The following is a 17,024-nucleotide window of genomic DNA, read 5'->3' on the forward strand; positions in this document are numbered from 1 at the left end:
CTTTTCTGGTGGCTTTGATCTTAGTCCCTACACATCAGAATATTCTTCTGCATCTGGGCACAACAGAAGCATGCAGTGGTGCCTCTGTGCACCAGTGTTGAGTGCTGAGAGGAGACGCCTTGTCTGATGTGCTGCCAATAAGCTACGCTAACAGCCACTATCATAACAGGGTAAAAAGACTTCCAAGCAGCCATCAGATACTTTAGGTAAGCCTACAGGTTGAAGCTTGTATGTTTATGGGAGTGGCGGACTCAGAATCCCATACCTGTCTTGGATCAGTCTAGTGCTTTATTAAATAGATGGGCCTTTTCCTCCAGACTGGGAAATGCTCGCTCAGGTTAATCCAGGTCCCACCTAAGCTTTCCAGCCCCCTCCCAGCACTACAGCTCACTCAGGACTCCACAAAAGAGTATCCAACTCTTCACAGGTTACTAGTTCATCTTGGGAAGTCACCCACGCTCTCGGTAAAGTGATTGCCTGTGATACCACAAACCAGGATTCACCGTCTGCAAATAAATTCAACATGAGCTTCTCAAATAAGAACAGTTGTGCTGCTACTTAGGGTTTTCAGGAGGAACAGCACCTGGACAGGAGTAATATTTCCACCAATATCTCTGAAGCCTTCCAATACATATTTCAGGAGCTCCCAATACATATTTCAGGAGCTCAAGAGCAGAGAGAGATCAGTTCAAGTCTTGCCCTTGCACATACGCTTCTTGTGCCATCTGAGAGCAACCAAGAACTCCCAGAACCCAAGGATTCTCCCTTAGGTTTCCAGCACCAGCACCGCAACTTCTTCATAGCCACCAAAAGAGGCCCTTTTGCTCAATACACACAGTTCAGTCCATCTTTTACATAGCCCTGTGCCGTGGTGATAAAACGTTTAGTTTTTCTGAACCCTTAAATGAACTGAGACCCAAGTGCCATGTGCCAGACAGCACAGACTGTTAGCGTGCCAGTCCTGCAAGAAACACCACCTATCTTCAGCAGGACGTTTGTCAGGATCCAAGTAGCTAATATGACCATGATCCAGACAGATTACAACCAAATTATTCCAAGTACTGGAACTCACGTGCCCTGCCTTAGGATCCTTTCCACCTCAGGTATTCAGCCTCAGGAAGCACACTGTTCATTTGCTTTTCCAGTGCCAGAGCAATTTAATAAAGCACTTTACCAACCGACATCACAGAGCCCAGAAGTTTCAGTGTTGTCAAAACAAAGCTTAAAATAGCCAGGCAGATAACATTTAAGCCTTTGCCAGCAAATGTAAACAGCAATGCTTCTTATTTACCATCAGACTTTGCTAAATGGTGCAACTATGCAAGAAAGGGTTCCTGTTCATTGCTCCGAGAAATGAAATAGACCCAATACTGAAAATACTCAAGGAAAGGATGCAGGGTAATAACAAAGCACAAGTGATGTTTAGTAGACCATTTGTGAATGTCACAGTCTGAACATTGTTTGTTTTGTTTTTACTATTTATACTTATGCTTACATTTGAAGCATAAGGACACTGCTTTTTCCTGTCATTTTTAATATATTTATTTTTAAATGTTTTCTTTTAAAAGAAAAGTGAGTAAACCTTGTTTTTTCCTGTCTTTTTCTAAGTGTGCTGTTCCTATTCTGTATGTATCCTGCCTTGTATTTTATCCCTTGTACATTCTTAATCAAACACCGCACATTTTACATCCTTTTTCATTTTACTAATCAATTTGCTACTGCTTCCCCCGTCCTTATTCTGAGCCCTCTCTTCTGATGTTAAGACATTATCTACATCCAGGCTCCTGACCCTTAGTTTAATCAAGCTGAGACATGAACTAACACTTCTGTTCTTTAAACCTAGTAATTACCCAGAACAGGGCCACAGAACATAGCATAGCATCACCTACCAGAAAGTATGCGTTCAAGTCTATTTTCTCTTAGTGCTATTGGCATTCATTACACAAGAAAGATCTAGTTATCTCAAAGCAGATAAAATATCAGGACTAGAGTGAAAGAAGGGAGAGTGCTTATGCAGAGGAATATTTGCAGAGCCTTAGGAATGCTACAATAAGCATTTGTAATTTGTAATTTGTAATTATTACAAAATAATTTTTATTAACAACTCAGATCACCCAGTCTAGAAACTCAAAGCTAATACAAATGGGATTCATTAATAAGTCTCCTACTGCTGATTTTCAGAGGGAAGGAAGAGGCATTCAATGAGAAACCTGGTGGATAAAGCCTTGAAAGCAAGAGCCCAAGCTTATCTTTCAAGCAGCACAGCCAACATACTTCTCCGGTGACCCAGAAGGATCACCTAGAGGTTTAAGTGGAGAATTCAGCCTCCAGACCAAGGCAAACACTGCTCCTCTTTGAGATACTTTGCACAACTACAAGCTATAGCACTGGGCTGGCTGGGGTGGGGGTTGACGGTTGTAACCATGACAGGCCAACAATGCTATCCAGAACACTGTGGAAAAAATGGGGAAAAAAACAGTTAATGCCAAAAATCCTGTTAATTAGACTCCAAAGTTTCTTGGGAAAGCAAGGAAACAGAAGCAGGCATCGAAGCTACTCACTGAACCAGATTCACACAAAATGCTTAAGGCACAAATCCACTAGGAGACATCCCCCACCCACCCACCCCACCCCCCTTCTTGAAATAATCAAAAGATCTTGGGATATAGTCATGAAATATGCAAAGTAACTGGTACAGGTGTCTGCACCACTTTCCCCAGGCAAATACACGAATGCTGCATACTGCCTTCAGATGGACTGCCAAATAATCTTCAGTGCCTAAATCACTACCTTCACAACATGATACAGAATAGTTCCAAGAGTAAACAGAAGATTACTTTGACTTCCAGCAGGAGGACCGTGATCAATGCTGCCACCCTTAAGGACCAAGAAACTCTTCTACGCTATGGGTCATGCTCATCAATACAGAAGTCAGTTCTATAAAGATTGGTCTGAGAAGTTCAAAAATGAATACCACAAAGCTCACCAGTGACCTCAGCAACTTCTGCTCCAAGGGTAAGATGCACATTTCTTCTCAGACATCTCTAAACAGGGCAGCAGCAGGCATTAACAAACCGAAACAGAACGGTGATCTTTAAGAACTCCAATGCGCCAACAATTGTCCACAGGCAGAAAGGGGAGGGGCACAACACCAAAAAGGACAACCCGTATGTGACAGTAATTAGTGGTGTCAGTGCAGATCAGCACTCAAACACTACCGTGGTAAGTCAAAGAGTTCTCCGCAGAACAGGCTGTATCAGGCTGGGAAACGCAGAGGCCTCACCACCTGGCAGAAGGGTTTCTGTGTTTCACGTGACGAGGCCCCTGTGGATATCCCTTGGACAGGAATGGTATCTGAAGAGCTCACATTATCACCAGGCCGTTTCTCCAGACTTTTCATGCAGTCCTGCACACCCTCTAGGCTTTTCAAAACTAGCTCTGACGAGTATTTTTTGCTGCTAAATGTATCACACCCTGACTCCTGCGGAGCTAGACAAGATTTTTAAAAGTATAAAATTGAAGTAGCATACATCCCAGTGCCATGCCTACTCTACCCATTTGAAACAATAATAAATGCCATAATAGGAGTTATGTGCACAGGGAGAATTATACAATTGGGCTAACAGATGAAATATCATTCCTGCCTCCACCCAAATAATCATGACGCCCACAGCTCTATTCAAAACTTGAAAATCAAGCTCACCTCAACTTCTGTCTCCAGTAAAAACCCTAATAAACTATGCAGCATGAACTGGCAGCATTTGCTTCCTAGCCAATAGTAAACATCACGGACAGTACTCTCTTCTGACAGCTTCAATAAAAGCAAAATAAAAAATGAATTTATGCACAGACTGTGTCAACTGCTTATTTGCAAACATAGTGAAGGCACAATGATGGAAAGCACAAGGCAACTTACCTCAATGACTATTACACTTTTTAGCCCACAGAAACAGACATTGTGCTGCAGCCAACTTTTCATAAATATTAGATCTTACAAACTCTACTAATTAAATAAAATGCATGATAACAACATCTAGCTACTCAATAACACTAAGGGCAGTTAAAGAAATCCCAGTTACTACAGGGACTTACAAACAGCCAAAGACAGAGAAAGTGCATCTAAGCAGATAAGAAACAATTAGGGTCTATTTTAGTACCAAGTCAGGAGCAAATCAGGAATTAAAACCTCTCAAAGGTAATTATGTGTAAATTCTACCTCTCCTATTTTCCAATCATAGCAACAGAAACTACAGCACTGTTATAAATAAAACTCATTTGCAAGCAACTGCATAGGAAGAGTCATCGGTTCCTCAACAAGGTACTGCAAAAGCAGAAAGAGCCTCCATTCTTTTATCGTGCTTTATTAAACAGACAGAAACATAAAGCATGTTCTGTAGCTGTGCAATTGCTCAACTCTGCAGCATGTTTGGAATGGTTACAGGAAGAAAAATAAAGTTAACGATGAGAAAAAAAAAAAAGAATTAATAGCATACAAATGTTTCTTTAGTGTCATAACAGGATACAGCAGAGTTCTGATCATCCTTCAGTGGCCAACCAGAGCCTGCAAATGGCCGAATTTCATCCCAGCCCCAGTATGTCCTTGCAAAGAATAAAACCCCTACCTCGCTCAGCCATGTGCTGCCTGCCACAAACGGCAGAACAGAGCAAGGCTGGAAGCCAGCCGGCCTGCCCAAGTGTGGCTGGGCCAGAAGAGCTCAGAAGTGAGTGCACGCTGGCACACTCATGTGCAGTCCCACAGAAGAAACGGAAAACCACCTCCTCTAACATACCCTACCCAGAGTGGGGTCCCAAAGCTTTAGATAGTCCCTGTAGCCCAGTCTCCCCCTTCCAAAATCCTCACGCTGACAGCCCAAAACAATACCCAGCAAAAAAAATCCAACCTAGCACTAGTAACTAGACAGGAATTTGAGGAAGAACAAGAACAGAAATTTTCAGGTTTGAAAGTGTGGCAAATCTCATCTAAATCCAGAGCTGGATGAAGAAAAGCAGGCATCTTATCATTCATTCACCTGACCAATTTCAGATACCTACTTCAGGATAATCAATGGTCCCCTAGATGTGCCCAGTTTCTTCCACTAACTATAAAGGCAATCTTGATGGCCAGCTCAGATAGAGATGTCTACCTCAAAAACTTACTAAGTCAAGCAAGATAAATGCCACCTGAGGAGGCCTCTAAACAAATACAGTATAGCTAAGAGAATTAAATTAAAAGGGTATAAATGTTTACAAACGTGAAGTGGCAGAGCAGTAAGGCTTCTGAAGATTGTGTGGTATGGTCCACTGGGCAACAGGATATGAAAAGAAGCAGCTGACAAAGTAAAAGAACATCCCCAAAGAAAGAAGAGGAAGTAAATGTCACTGGCTTTAAGTTCTGGCTCTCTCATAGCATCAGAAGCCATGTAGTGCATCATGGCTATCCTGGGGCACTTTTTGCTTATGTATTTCTAAACCTCAAGTATTACGAGAAAATCTTTTTTTTCTGCTAGCACCCTTTACTCGTTTCTCCAAATGCTGAGTAGCTGACTGGGAACGGGATGTATCAGATGCTTCCTCAGTAAGGTTGCTGAACAGTCATTACGTTCTCAGAAGTCTTAACATCTGTTATGCCTTTTTGTTTAATACCTGGTATTCCCCCATTTCCCCAGGCATTCACTTCCCTCCAGTCTTAAGACACTAGAAGAAAACGATGTTGCTTTGTTAGCCAGCTGGATAACAGCTCAGCTGTTCAACTCGGCGATGAAGCATAACCTGCATCAAAATGAAAAGGGTTAAGGTTTGGTCCACAGAGAAAATTACCCCAGATGTATGAGATATGAACTGGCACGACTGTATTTCAGCATAGTCTCAGACACTAAAATCCATTGAACTTTCAGGGTGAGGGGCAGGGAAGTATTATGAGAAAAAAAAAAAGGGCAGGAAAAAAAAAGGAGGGGGCTTAATGAAAACATCATTTATCATACTGGCTACCGAACAGCACTAGAAATGGCCATTCATACATTCCTTCTGATTTACATATACATTAATGTCATACATGACATCAACAAGAACGTAAAAGACATAAAACATGTAAAGGATGGGACGAGTTCAGCCTGGACAAGGGAAATGTCAAACAGCTATCAAAACACTCGGTATGATTACTATCTTAAACTGAAGGGATACAAAAGTAAATATTTGCTGCCTGTAACAGGGCTTTAAGCAGCTACACATATGTAAAGCTAACAGAGAAAAATGCAGGCCCATGCTACCCTGTTATATTCACAATGCCACTGGGCACAAGATGCAAGCTGGGTTTTTCTGTTTTAAGACAGTTCCCAACTCGGTCCCACCGAGGAAGGGCACCGACAAATACAGAGAGAATTGAACACGTCGTACAATTTATAGCATGTAGGTGTAATGACACTAGAAGCATCAAGTTTATTTATAGTGCACCTGTTTTACATTCCAAGCTTAGGAGCTGGATTTAAAGAGGCAATGCAGAGGCTTCTTGGGCCTAACGGGAAAGCAAGCTTTTCACCAACACAACTGCTAGGACAACAGTGACCAAAACCCACCCCATCTCCAGATCCTGCACAACGCTGCCGATAAAAAGGAGGGGCCTTGCTCCAGACATCCACATGCTAATAACACGCACCACTGCCACATCATCCAGCGTTCTGCTGAAAGGTTTGGCTGGGGAATAGATGGGCCACACCGCCAGAATTCCCTTTGCAGCCCCAGAGCTGGGCTTCCTGCAGGCCAGAGGCGAAGGGCTGTGGCAAGGCTTCCCTGCTTCCCCGCGCTCCCCCAATCGTCACACAACCCTGCTGCCAGAAAGCTTCCGACTGCCAGGGTTATGAAGACAGCTCCTTACCTGACATTAAAAGTCTTTTGAACCAAAACCTTAATGGCACACCAAACAGAAACATCCTCTTGCCACCACTGAAAGCAAAAGGAAACGCGACATCTTTTGTCTCTGCCACATTTTCAATTAGGCTGTTCCAATTCAATAACGGAAAGTATTTTGTTTTACTAAGAAGCAAATTAAATTCCCTGTCCTCATGCTTTTCCTTTCCATGCATCACTCAACTGCTTCTTGGTATGAAAATCCTATCATTCCTTTTGATATCGCCCAACCTGCCATAAGACATACCCTCTCAAGTACGTGACAAAATTCTCACAAAGCCACTGAAACACCACCTTCTGTTTACTGTCACCGTCTTGTCTGGTACAGAAGAAGTGCGTCCTGTGACACAGGGTTGCATGGACCAGGACATATTTTTTTTAACTACTAGAAATAATTTTTTTAAATAGTCTATTTTAATGTCATTAAATAGAGATTTATTTTTGCACACACAGTGCAAAAGAAAAAAAACATTGGCTTTCTTCTGTCACCAATTCTGCTAGTACATGCTACACAATTCATTTCAAAGACTTAGTACTCCATGAACAGCACAGTCATAAACACAAACCATAGGTGGTTCTGAGCTGTACAAGAGCTCTTTCACGCCGCTCAGGCACTGTACTGTCTGTTAAGACCTGTGGAACCATGAAAAGGACTAAGTGTAAGCGAGAACTACACTTGCTCTCTTTCCTGCCTGTACCTCGAGTCTAAAAGGTAACCTCGAGCACCCATAAGCATCGCCAACCTGCCCCAGCCCTGGCTTCTCTCCTGTGCCAGAACTGGCCATATCGGTCATGAAAGGCTAGCGAGGCCTTCAACACACACATTCACACCTTAACTACTCAACGTGCACAATTAAGGAGAATATAACAAAACACATAGTAGAAGTTTCTTCAGCTTACAAATGTAAAAAAAGGTATCTCTTCCTCTCTTCAAAAGAGCCTGAAGACACTTACTCCATACTTCTGCCTAAAAAGCATGTAAGAGGTTTCCTACTTGATTTTTTTTCTTACAATAGAAAATACATGTTCTTCTTCCTCTGTCTCTGAAGCATCCCAGTACAAGCGCAAGAACCCCAGACTGCTAATGAAATGCACATGGCAGCACCTGCAGAGAAGCCCAGAGGCTTGAGCAGGTATCTAAAGCATGGAACAGATTACTGCTAAGGTAGTGTAGACGCCAGCAGACATTCCTGCTCATCAACTATCCTTCCTGCCCTCACCTGAAGTGACCTCTCTTTGGAAGGCTACAATGCTTGACCTAAAGAGAAGCAAGGGCATCCTCTGCACGGTTTTTGAGTTCAGGCTCCAGCTGTATCCTACAGTCTTGTCACTCCTCTTGCTTTAACTTCTGGCAGGAGCAGTTGCTTTTGGTGTTCCTCCCAGCACCAACCCATCCGGGAAGCTGAATTGCAACCTCTAGATCGTACAAAGTCAGCCTGGCAGGCCTGAAAGCTGTTGGACTTGAAATACTCCAGTTTCAAAGTTAACCCACTTGCCTTGACAGTCAACCACCGTAGGTATGTACCAACTCCCAGAAATTCAGATTTAATCCCGCTTTTCTGATTCTGCCTGTCCCGCTGTCACTCGTCAGAATGCAAAGTACACGAGCTCTGGGAAGAGCCTAGACTTTAGAAAAGAAAAAAAAAAAAAAAAAAAAAAGGAAGAAAACTCATTTTATACTGACCTGTCCGTGATTGTGGACTGTGTGCCACTCATTGGAGCCTTTGGCAAGAAGTCGTATTATCCAATTTACATTTTACTATTACTGCAGGAATATTTAACGAGGCTTTGCCCCCCACATGCACTGAGGTTCAGGATCCAGCCTTGGTCCAGAAGAGGCATGCACAGAGGACAAATTCAGTTCAAGGGCGGGGGGGGGGGGGGGGGGGGGGGGGGGGGGCGGGAATCCAGAACAACTCCGAAACTCTTCTTGCAGTCACCCAGAATATCCAGACCACGGAAGTGGGGCGTGGGGGATGTTCAGGAACAACTCCGACAACAAAACAAAAGCCAAAAAAGCAACCAAAAGCAGCCGTGCCCCTCGACGCTCCCTCGGCCCCCAGGCGGGGGGAACACAACGCGTTGCCGAGCAGGAAAAATCCTCCGAAGGCAGCGATCCTCTGCGGCGCGAAGCTCCAGCGCGGAGGGCAGCCCCGGCGCCGGCGGCTGCTGGCGGGGCTCCCCACGCCGGGGCCGCACGCCCACCGCCCCCGGGCCGAGGGGTGCCCGCCGGCCGCGGGGCGCCCCCTCCCCGCCGCTGTTTACGGCCTCTCGCCCGCGGGGGGCGGGCGGCGCGCCCTGCCCGCTGCCGGTGTCCCGAGGGCCGCGCTGGGGCCCATGTCCCGCCGCCGGCCCGCCCCGACCCCCCGCCCGCCGGCTCGCCCGCAGGGGGGTCGGGCAGGGCGGCCGCCCCGCCGCCGCCCTTAGGCCTGCAGGTCCATGCCCCGCCGCTCCGCCTGTCCCGCTTTGGCCCGAGCTACAGCGGGGCGCGGCGGCCCGGCCTGGCCGGCGAGGGCCCCCCCCCGGAAGGGCTCGGTCCGCTCGGGCCCCGGCCTGCGCGCTGCTCGCTCCGGCCCGGTTCAGGGCAAAGTCCCGCGGCGACCACTGGCGACGCGGCCCTGCCGCCGGCCCCGCTGCGCTGCTGAGAGGCGGGAGCCGCGCGTCCCGGCGGAGCCTGCGCCGAGCCGGGCCGGGCCGGGCCGCCTCCGCGCTCTCCCCTCCCCCGCACTCCGGGGGGGGGCTGCACCTCCGGGCCGCCTCACGCCGCCCCCGCCCCTCCCGCCGTGTCCTTCCGCCGCCGCCGACCCCTCCGTCGGCAGCAGGCCGCCGCTCCTCCCTCCCGGCCACGGCGCCGGCCGGGCCCGGCCCTGCCCAGCCCCGCGGTCCTTCGCCTTCCCCTTCGGCGCAGGAGCGGGCCGGGAGCGGGGATCGGCTCACCGCCCCACCAGGCCCGGCGCCTCGCCCCCCCCGGCACCGGGCGCCGCTCCGCATCCAGACCCGGCGCTCCGGGCCGAGCCCCGCGGCCCCCCCCCCCGCGCCGCCCGGGGTCCCCCCGCGGGGCTCCAGCGGGCCGCGGCCTGCCCCGGCCCCGGGGGGTGAACGCGGGGCCGGGCCGGGCCCCCGGGCGCTCAGGGGACCCGCCGGGCCGGCCTCAGCCGTGTGCAGGCCGGCGGGTGCTGCCTTCGCTTCCCACCGAACGGATTCACAGCGACCTCCCCTCGGGCCCGCCGCCCGGGCCGGTCCCCTCCATGTGCCACCCTGGCCCGACCAGCCGTCGGGTTTGGGGTGTACGGGCTCTGGGGGCAGGGGCGCCCGTGCCTCCCCACGCACGGCGTGGAAAGTACGACAACGAAGAAACTCGGGAAGAAAGTAACGAGCAAACTAAGGCAGTGAGGTGCCGCAGGCGCGCAGCTGAGGGGCTCAGGCAGTGCCCCCTGCGCCGCAGACCCCGACCATCCACAGCGCTGTGCCGAATCCCGAGGCCCTGCACTTCCACCATGCCTTTCGTCGGGGATTCTTCTCGCAGAAGGTCGACAAAACCCCGAGATGAGAACGAGCACTGATCCCTCCCTGAGCACATCGCAGCCTTCCCAGAACACGGGCGGCCCAGGGCCTGTTCCTGCCCCACTTAACATAAAAAATCCCCTCCAACACGAAAAGGTGAGCGACGTAGACTGCTGCCCCTTACCATACCTGCTAAACATACAATATACGGACATTCAAATTTCAGCATGGGTGGATTTTCCCCTCCTCAGCCACAGCTCTCTAGAGAAACCCATCCTTGCTGGTACATTGCTCTAGCTCCCTGCCATCTGTGCCCCGTAGGACACAGCTTTGGAGAGAAAGGCCCATCTCGATTCCACACACATTTCAACAGCAGAGCCTGTTCCTGACAGTGCACAAACAGCACAAAGCAAGCCATAAGAGATCAGAAGCTGAGTTTTAGGCACGTTACCTAATCCCAAAATCTCGTTGCCAGCACAAGGGGATAAATAAGATGGAATAATATCTATATGCTAGAACTTCAGGAACATTCCATGCTACTGTGCTTCATGTCACCAGGAATTAAAGCTCATGAGCTCCACGGGAGTGGAATAGAAAGCAGGACAGCTCCACTGCCAGGGAAGGTGGGCATGAATACCTGGCCTCCTAGTGCAGAGGGACTTGTGGAACATCAGTCTTTCCTGCCACACGCCAACAGACCAAAATAATCTTATTAGCTAATCCAAATCATACAGGACACCATCCTCCCTCCCTTTAATTAATCTTACCTTGATATACTTCTTCAAGGCCAGGACAATGGACTTGGAAAGAGTCTGGAAAACAGGGTTCTGGAAACTCGGGACCAGATACATCATTAAGCATGCAGGACCGTACCTTGCTTGAAGCTATAGTCAGGACCCTGCTGTTCCACAACATGCAGCTTTTCCCCCCCTTGGAGTGAAGCGAGCATGAATCAGGAAGCCAGGAGACTGATAGTCTGAAGAATTTGTCGTTTTGATGAAGTACATTGCAAAGAGAGGAAGCATGGGATGAAATAATTTTCTACGTGATACTTGACATATATATGCAGGACATTTATACTTCCTCTTTTCATTTCCTTTTGAGGAAGACAGAGGCTTGGGAAAAAAAAAAAGGCCGGGGGGTGGGGGGGAGAAGTGCATGGCACGCAACCACAGGTGCCTCTCATTCTGCAGCTGTATGCAATACATTGGCCAGTGGTAATGGAGTGAATGAATAACTATATCTATCCACATTTATTATATATCTCTTTAGTGCATCTCCTCTGCAGTCAAGCCCTCCCTGCTTTTAACTTGGGGAACATCAAGTTCTGTGCCTTGAGAAAGGAAGACTCCTGGGAGATCTTTTTCATGGCAGGCCCAGCATTTGCATGCTAGGTCTTGATGCTTTTTTATTACTTTAATTATATTTTATTGAGCATGACAACATAATGACAACAACAATTAGCTGGACGAAATCCTAAAAAAAAAATATATATATATATATGGGAAGGAGAAGGAAGCTTATCCACTGCTGCAGTGAATTGATGCAAAATTCAGTGGAGTGACAGTGATTAACATCTGACAAAAATTTGCTCAGTATTGTCAAAGGCAGCATCACACAAGACTATACCAGTGACAAAAAGGAAGCATAAACTTCTGCCATGGGGTTCAGTAGATTAACTCTTGCTCATAATGGGCTGCATTCACATTTCAATGTTTAATGCAACTATTAAAAAGAAAAAGCACTAATAAAACAATTCAACATTGGGAAGAGATGAAAACAGGGTTCTGGAAACTCAGGATCAGATACATCATTAGGCATGCAAGACCATACCTTGCTTGAAGCTATATTCAATACATTCTGAAACCGTAACTGCTTCTCTTTTCTGCAAATGCTGATTTTTTCGGTTGGGAGCTGGTTGCATATTTACATTAATATGGATGCATATTTATGATACTTCTGCCTAGGCAGTTTCACAATGTGAAATCCGGGGGGTGGGGAGGGGAAATCAATAAGCAGTTACACTGCGCAGTACCAATTGAAAGGTTGGGGTGGGTTTTGGTAGCTCTGAAGTCGTCACTTTGAATATACATAGAGTACCACACACAGACATATATGCTAGAAGTGGAAACTGCGTACTAAGTTCATCAGTCCGTGCCGCCAGGGCAAAGCACCAACGTCCCCCACAGCCCGTTTTTCACAATCCAGAGCAACTCAGGTAAGGAGGACCCTGAAGCAAAAGGTTGACTCCTGCGAAATATAACTTCTTTGCCTTAAAGGGTGGCACAAAAAGGGCACGTCCCTGGAGGTGCCTTGTACGGGGTTGCGGAGAAGGCGGGATGGCAGAGAAAGGTTTCCCCGAGGGTTCCTTGCAGAAAGTCCGAAGCTCTCCAGGCTCGCCGCGGAGCTCACCGAGGAGCTCTTGCCATCTGCTGGGAACGCCGCGTACGGCACCTCTTCCCGAAACTTGCCTGCAATATTAATGCAGCCTGCTGGCAGGCGGGCGGCGAGGTGCAGCTCACCGCCTGGGTCCCCCTTTGAAGGGGCGTGTGGGGCGGTGGAGCTGGGGGGGGGGCTGTGCCTGCTGCGCTCCGGCCGCCGCGGTGCACCCGTGGCCGTCTGGCCAGGCTTTGCACCCCTACGGACTCTGCGAAGCAGCAAAAGATGATCCTACCTTTACGCCCCGATGCCGGATTTATCACACTGCCTTGCCTCTGACAGCTGCTATACTTCAAATTTGAAGTATGAGCAAACAGTGAATGTAATCGGGTTTCTTTCAGGAAAATTTCACTTTGTAACGTTTCAGACAGGATTATCGGCCGTTAGAGCAATTTACCTGTGAGTGCAATGGATCTCCTGCAGACCTCAAGTAAGGAACAGATAGGTTTGTAAAACTGTGTGCTGTTAAGTTGGACATGATGGGCTATTAGCTGAGTTTTGCTGACCTCCATCATAAAAATTAAATGGATAATGTCTTTTAGTCTTTTAACTTTTGCTACTTACCAGTAATCAATTTAAGACCAGTGACAGAATGCACCAGTATTTTGGACTATTACGTAAACTTACCATAAATTGCCATGCCAACCACTGTTTGGAAAAAAAAAAAAAAAAAAAGTCAGATGCTTTTGCAAAGCAACAGTCAACCTTTACTCCTTGCACAGCTGGAGAGGAAAGGCACAGGGGAAATGACTCCCAAGGCCGACAGAGAAGACAGCTCGTTTCCCAAACGTGCGTATGAATTCATGACTCCTGAAGAACAGACAAGACCTTGACCTCGTGTCAGGGATGGGGTAAGCCTGACTGCTCTCAAGCTTAGCACAACTTAAACCTTCCTGCCTTACTGATTTTTTTGTAGTGCCCTGCAATCCCATCCAATCAAACTCACCTAAGAGCTAACAGCTGCTGCTTAGTTCAGCATCCTTTGATCCTGGGGGACTACTCTGGCACAAGATTCTTCTGAGCCAGCTGAGAATGTGTGTGGGATTTTGTTATTCGCTGAGATTCAACTTTTGAGGGAGCTGAAGATAGTAATGATACTCTGAATCAAATCCAGACACACATCTATCTCCTTGCCCTTCTACTGCTTTTTCCAGCCAGGTGCTGGGCTGATGCTAATCAGCTTCACTGTAACATGGATGCAGCCTGCTTCACAATCTGATGCCACCGATCCATGGCCACTAACGGATGTCTGGATAGAACTCTAACCTGAAAAAACCCCACCCCATGAATTTGTGCTGTGCTCCACATTGCTATGGAATTTCAAATCATTTTATCATCTCATACCTTAAAATAGGCACATGATTTGCTACCTACAGACAGGCAGTTCACTGGAAATGCTGGAAATGTATACACAGCTGGTACGTGCTTTTTAGTCACTTGGACACAAATGCAATACTTTGCTGACTTTGTTGAGACACAGATAGCCTAATCTACCAGAGCTTCTACTGAGACTGCCTATTAGACTTCCTAAACCTGGATAATCCACATCACAGTAAGCATTTTTATTGCACTAAGCTTTCTTTCCATATCAGCATAATTAAAGCAGCACCCTTTGTAAGGACAGATGAAGCTGCTGTACGGTCTGTCATGAGCTTCCTTCTTACTCTCTGCTAGAATCAATGTCCTGTAATTGGAGGGGGGATTTAAAACAAAACAAATAATTTTTTATTAGGATAAAATCTAAAGAAATGGAAAATAACATTGTTTCTTATTACATTTGAGGATTATCAGTTACACTGAATAGATCTTAACCTTCTGAGACCATATAAAATTCAAACAGCAACTTAATACAAGCATTGCTGAAAACCTGTACTTTGTAACATTTGAGAAGCCACAGAAACTGAACCTTTCTCCTTCCCATGTGAAATGAACTACCAGTAAACCGTTCTTACTTTGCAAAAGCTTTTCTGTATGTTGCCAACTTATCAGCTCCCAAACTCCCCCTGGAACTTGAGGGAAACAGAACAAAGCCAGCGAAGCTAACACCTTCTCTTACAAGGATTTACTAGAGCACATATTGAAGCCGACCTGGAAAAAGAAAAGTGCTGGTATACTGGTATAACCAAAAAAGAGTTGCTCCTTGCCTAGAAATTGCTTATGCAACACAAAGCTAATGCTGACTGATTCTCTCTGTGTCTGAAATTTTATTTCTTTGGAAATGGCAGCAGACATGTTATTTTACTTCCAGCCAAGCTATACAAAGTTTGCAAGTATCAGGAACATACCCACAACTTCCATTAAGTTTAAAACTGTCTCTCATCTTCCCTTGTCCAAGAAACAGACTTGCTGACAGCATTGGTATTAGTCTAATAGCAGCCTCCAAAGACTTAAAATGTTAATGCTTTTACATCAGTGCTTGGACTACTGTTGCAAGGGAATAAAGCCTTGAATATAATAAAATTACAGTTTATTCAAATACAAATAAGGAGTTCAGCTCCAAAAAGAGGGCAGAGGACTGAAAGAGGAGGTTGATTTTGTAAAGCTCTACTGCAGGGCCAGCAGTAGAAGCAAAAGGCAGGCAGCAGGGAAGAAATGGCTTTAAAAAGAAGTAACAGGAAGATAAAAACTGGAATTAATTTGAGGGTAGGGGAGCAGATTTCACTCTTTACAGTCAAAGCACATCTGCTCATTGACTTAAGGCTAGATTCTGATGTGTCATTCCTGAAGACATCAAACTTGCAAGATGCTTGCAGCTCTAAAACAAACCTTCACAATGCTGCTGTACTTTCTTCTCTGCTTCTGGACTACCTCAGAGGTTAAACAAACTCTCAGCATTAATTATTGCAGTCCCTAAGACCCCTTCATCATGCAGCCAAGCTGCCTGTAAACAAGCCAGCATCTCTAGAGGGATCAACACCACACAGCTGCTCCCCAGCGCTGGAGGATTTTGAGGTAGATTTAAGGGTTACATCCAAACAACTAAATTGGCTTAACTATTTATAGAAGACAGACTTTTGCCATGCTGGATCTCTGGCAAACTGCTGCGACAGTAAGCAAGGCAGAGTAGCTATTCTTTACCAACACAACACTACAGGTCTTTCCTGGGTGTGGCCTGGCTACACACAGTTTCAGAGTGGCTGGCACAGGCCACGCAGGGCAGGGCTTTTCTTCTGTTCTGCACAGCACTTGCTTCACAGAAATTCTTGTTGGTGCCGAGGTCTCTTACTGCAATCGCTGAAAGCATCACTCAAAGAAATGTTTCCCTCTCCTCTTATTTTAGGAGCATCCTTTGAAGCAGAGCTTTCAAAAGTAGCACACAACTTTCTAAATCACTTGACAAAGCCGTTCTGTGTGTTGCTGGCTTTCCTGGTGCTAAGCTATTGCATCACGAAGCCCCTGTGCAAACAGACCTGAGCTCTGCACAACATCCTCCCGGCAGCTCACATCTCCCACAGCAGGTTATGTGGCACAGGCAGTCCTGCCCAAGGAGCTTTGGGGCATGAACGGAACACGATATAAACAGCTCCCAGCAGCTCCACAGCCGGAGAGTTTCATGCCGGCTCTGAATGAAGACAGCTCCGCAGTACGTAAGTGGTAACACTACAGCAGGCACACGGAGAGACAGACTAGCACCACAGGGACCCCAGACTAAATCTCCACCTTTGCACAGTGCTAACTTTGGCTCATCTCTACAGCTGCAAGTACCCCCCACAAGGCAACGTTAAATGACGCTGAAACATACTCTCTTCCCATCAGTTCCTAGTACGTTTAGTTTATGAATGAGAAGAGCTCATGGTCCATGGTGCAGAAACACAGGAGAACCTTCTCCTTTAGCATATAGGGCACAGAAAACAAAGGAAGCATTTTTGCTCCACGAGTTGCCTGAGGATAGGCCTGGGAACAAACACTATGGAAGAAATGGGCCATGTTCAGCCAGTCAACAACCTGAAAGCACCTATTAGCAAACACCAAACTCCTAAGTACTCCTCACGATGACCTTGCAAATAAAAGGCCCCTTCCAACACAAACCATTCGATGACTCTACAAAGAAAGCTTTGTCTGTTAACATGTCTAAGAAGCAATAATGGTGAAAGCTGTAGAAGTTGTTGGATCAGTCCCTAAAAAGCACCCGGTGACTGCCACTTTGTTAATTTACATGGCCAGTGCTGACTCATCCA

At 46.9% G+C, this 17,024-nt stretch overlaps 2 protein-coding genes across 5 annotated transcripts in view; one reads left to right on the forward strand and one right to left on the reverse strand.

Annotated features, from left to right (window-relative positions):
• ARHGEF12 (Rho guanine nucleotide exchange factor 12) overlaps positions 1-11,697 on the reverse strand; it is an 83,226-nt gene extending 71,529 nt beyond the window's left edge. For 2 of the 4 annotated variants that reach the window (XM_027806764.2, XM_014280761.3), the window contains exon 1: positions 8,588-9,557. In XM_027806764.2, coding sequence (XP_027662565.1) covers positions 8,588-8,619 — 32 coding nt within the window. In that variant the 5' untranslated portion in view covers positions 8,620-9,557. Of the gene's footprint in view, positions 1-8,587; positions 9,558-11,174 lie in introns of those variants that run through there. The other 2 variants (XM_055695895.1, XM_055695897.1) reach the window with 2 other exon arrangements.
• On the forward strand, positions 8,880-11,287 carry LOC129734154 (basic proline-rich protein-like). The gene is made up of 2 exons (XM_055695902.1): positions 8,880-9,438; positions 9,550-11,287. Exons 1-2 carry the CDS (start codon positions 8,880-8,882, stop codon positions 10,464-10,466), a joined length of 1,476 nt encoding a protein of 491 aa, XP_055551877.1. The 3' UTR covers positions 10,467-11,287.
• Positions 11,698-17,024: the final 5,327 nt, after the last annotated feature.

This window comes from Falco cherrug, chromosome 17 (assembly GCF_023634085.1).
Source record: "Falco cherrug isolate bFalChe1 chromosome 17, bFalChe1.pri, whole genome shotgun sequence".
Taxonomy (NCBI): domain Eukaryota; kingdom Metazoa; phylum Chordata; class Aves; order Falconiformes; family Falconidae; genus Falco; species Falco cherrug.

Excerpts from the sequence above, each read along its gene's own strand:
- LOC129734154 (XM_055695902.1), top strand. The coding sequence starts at position 8,880 with ATGTTCAGGAACAACTCCGACAACAAAACAAAAGCCAAAAAAGCAACC. Across the intron at positions 9,439-9,549 it reads CCCCCCCCCGGAAGGGCTCG|AGGCGGGAGCCGCGCGTCCC; the intron begins GTCCGCTCGGGC and ends TGCGCTGCTGAG.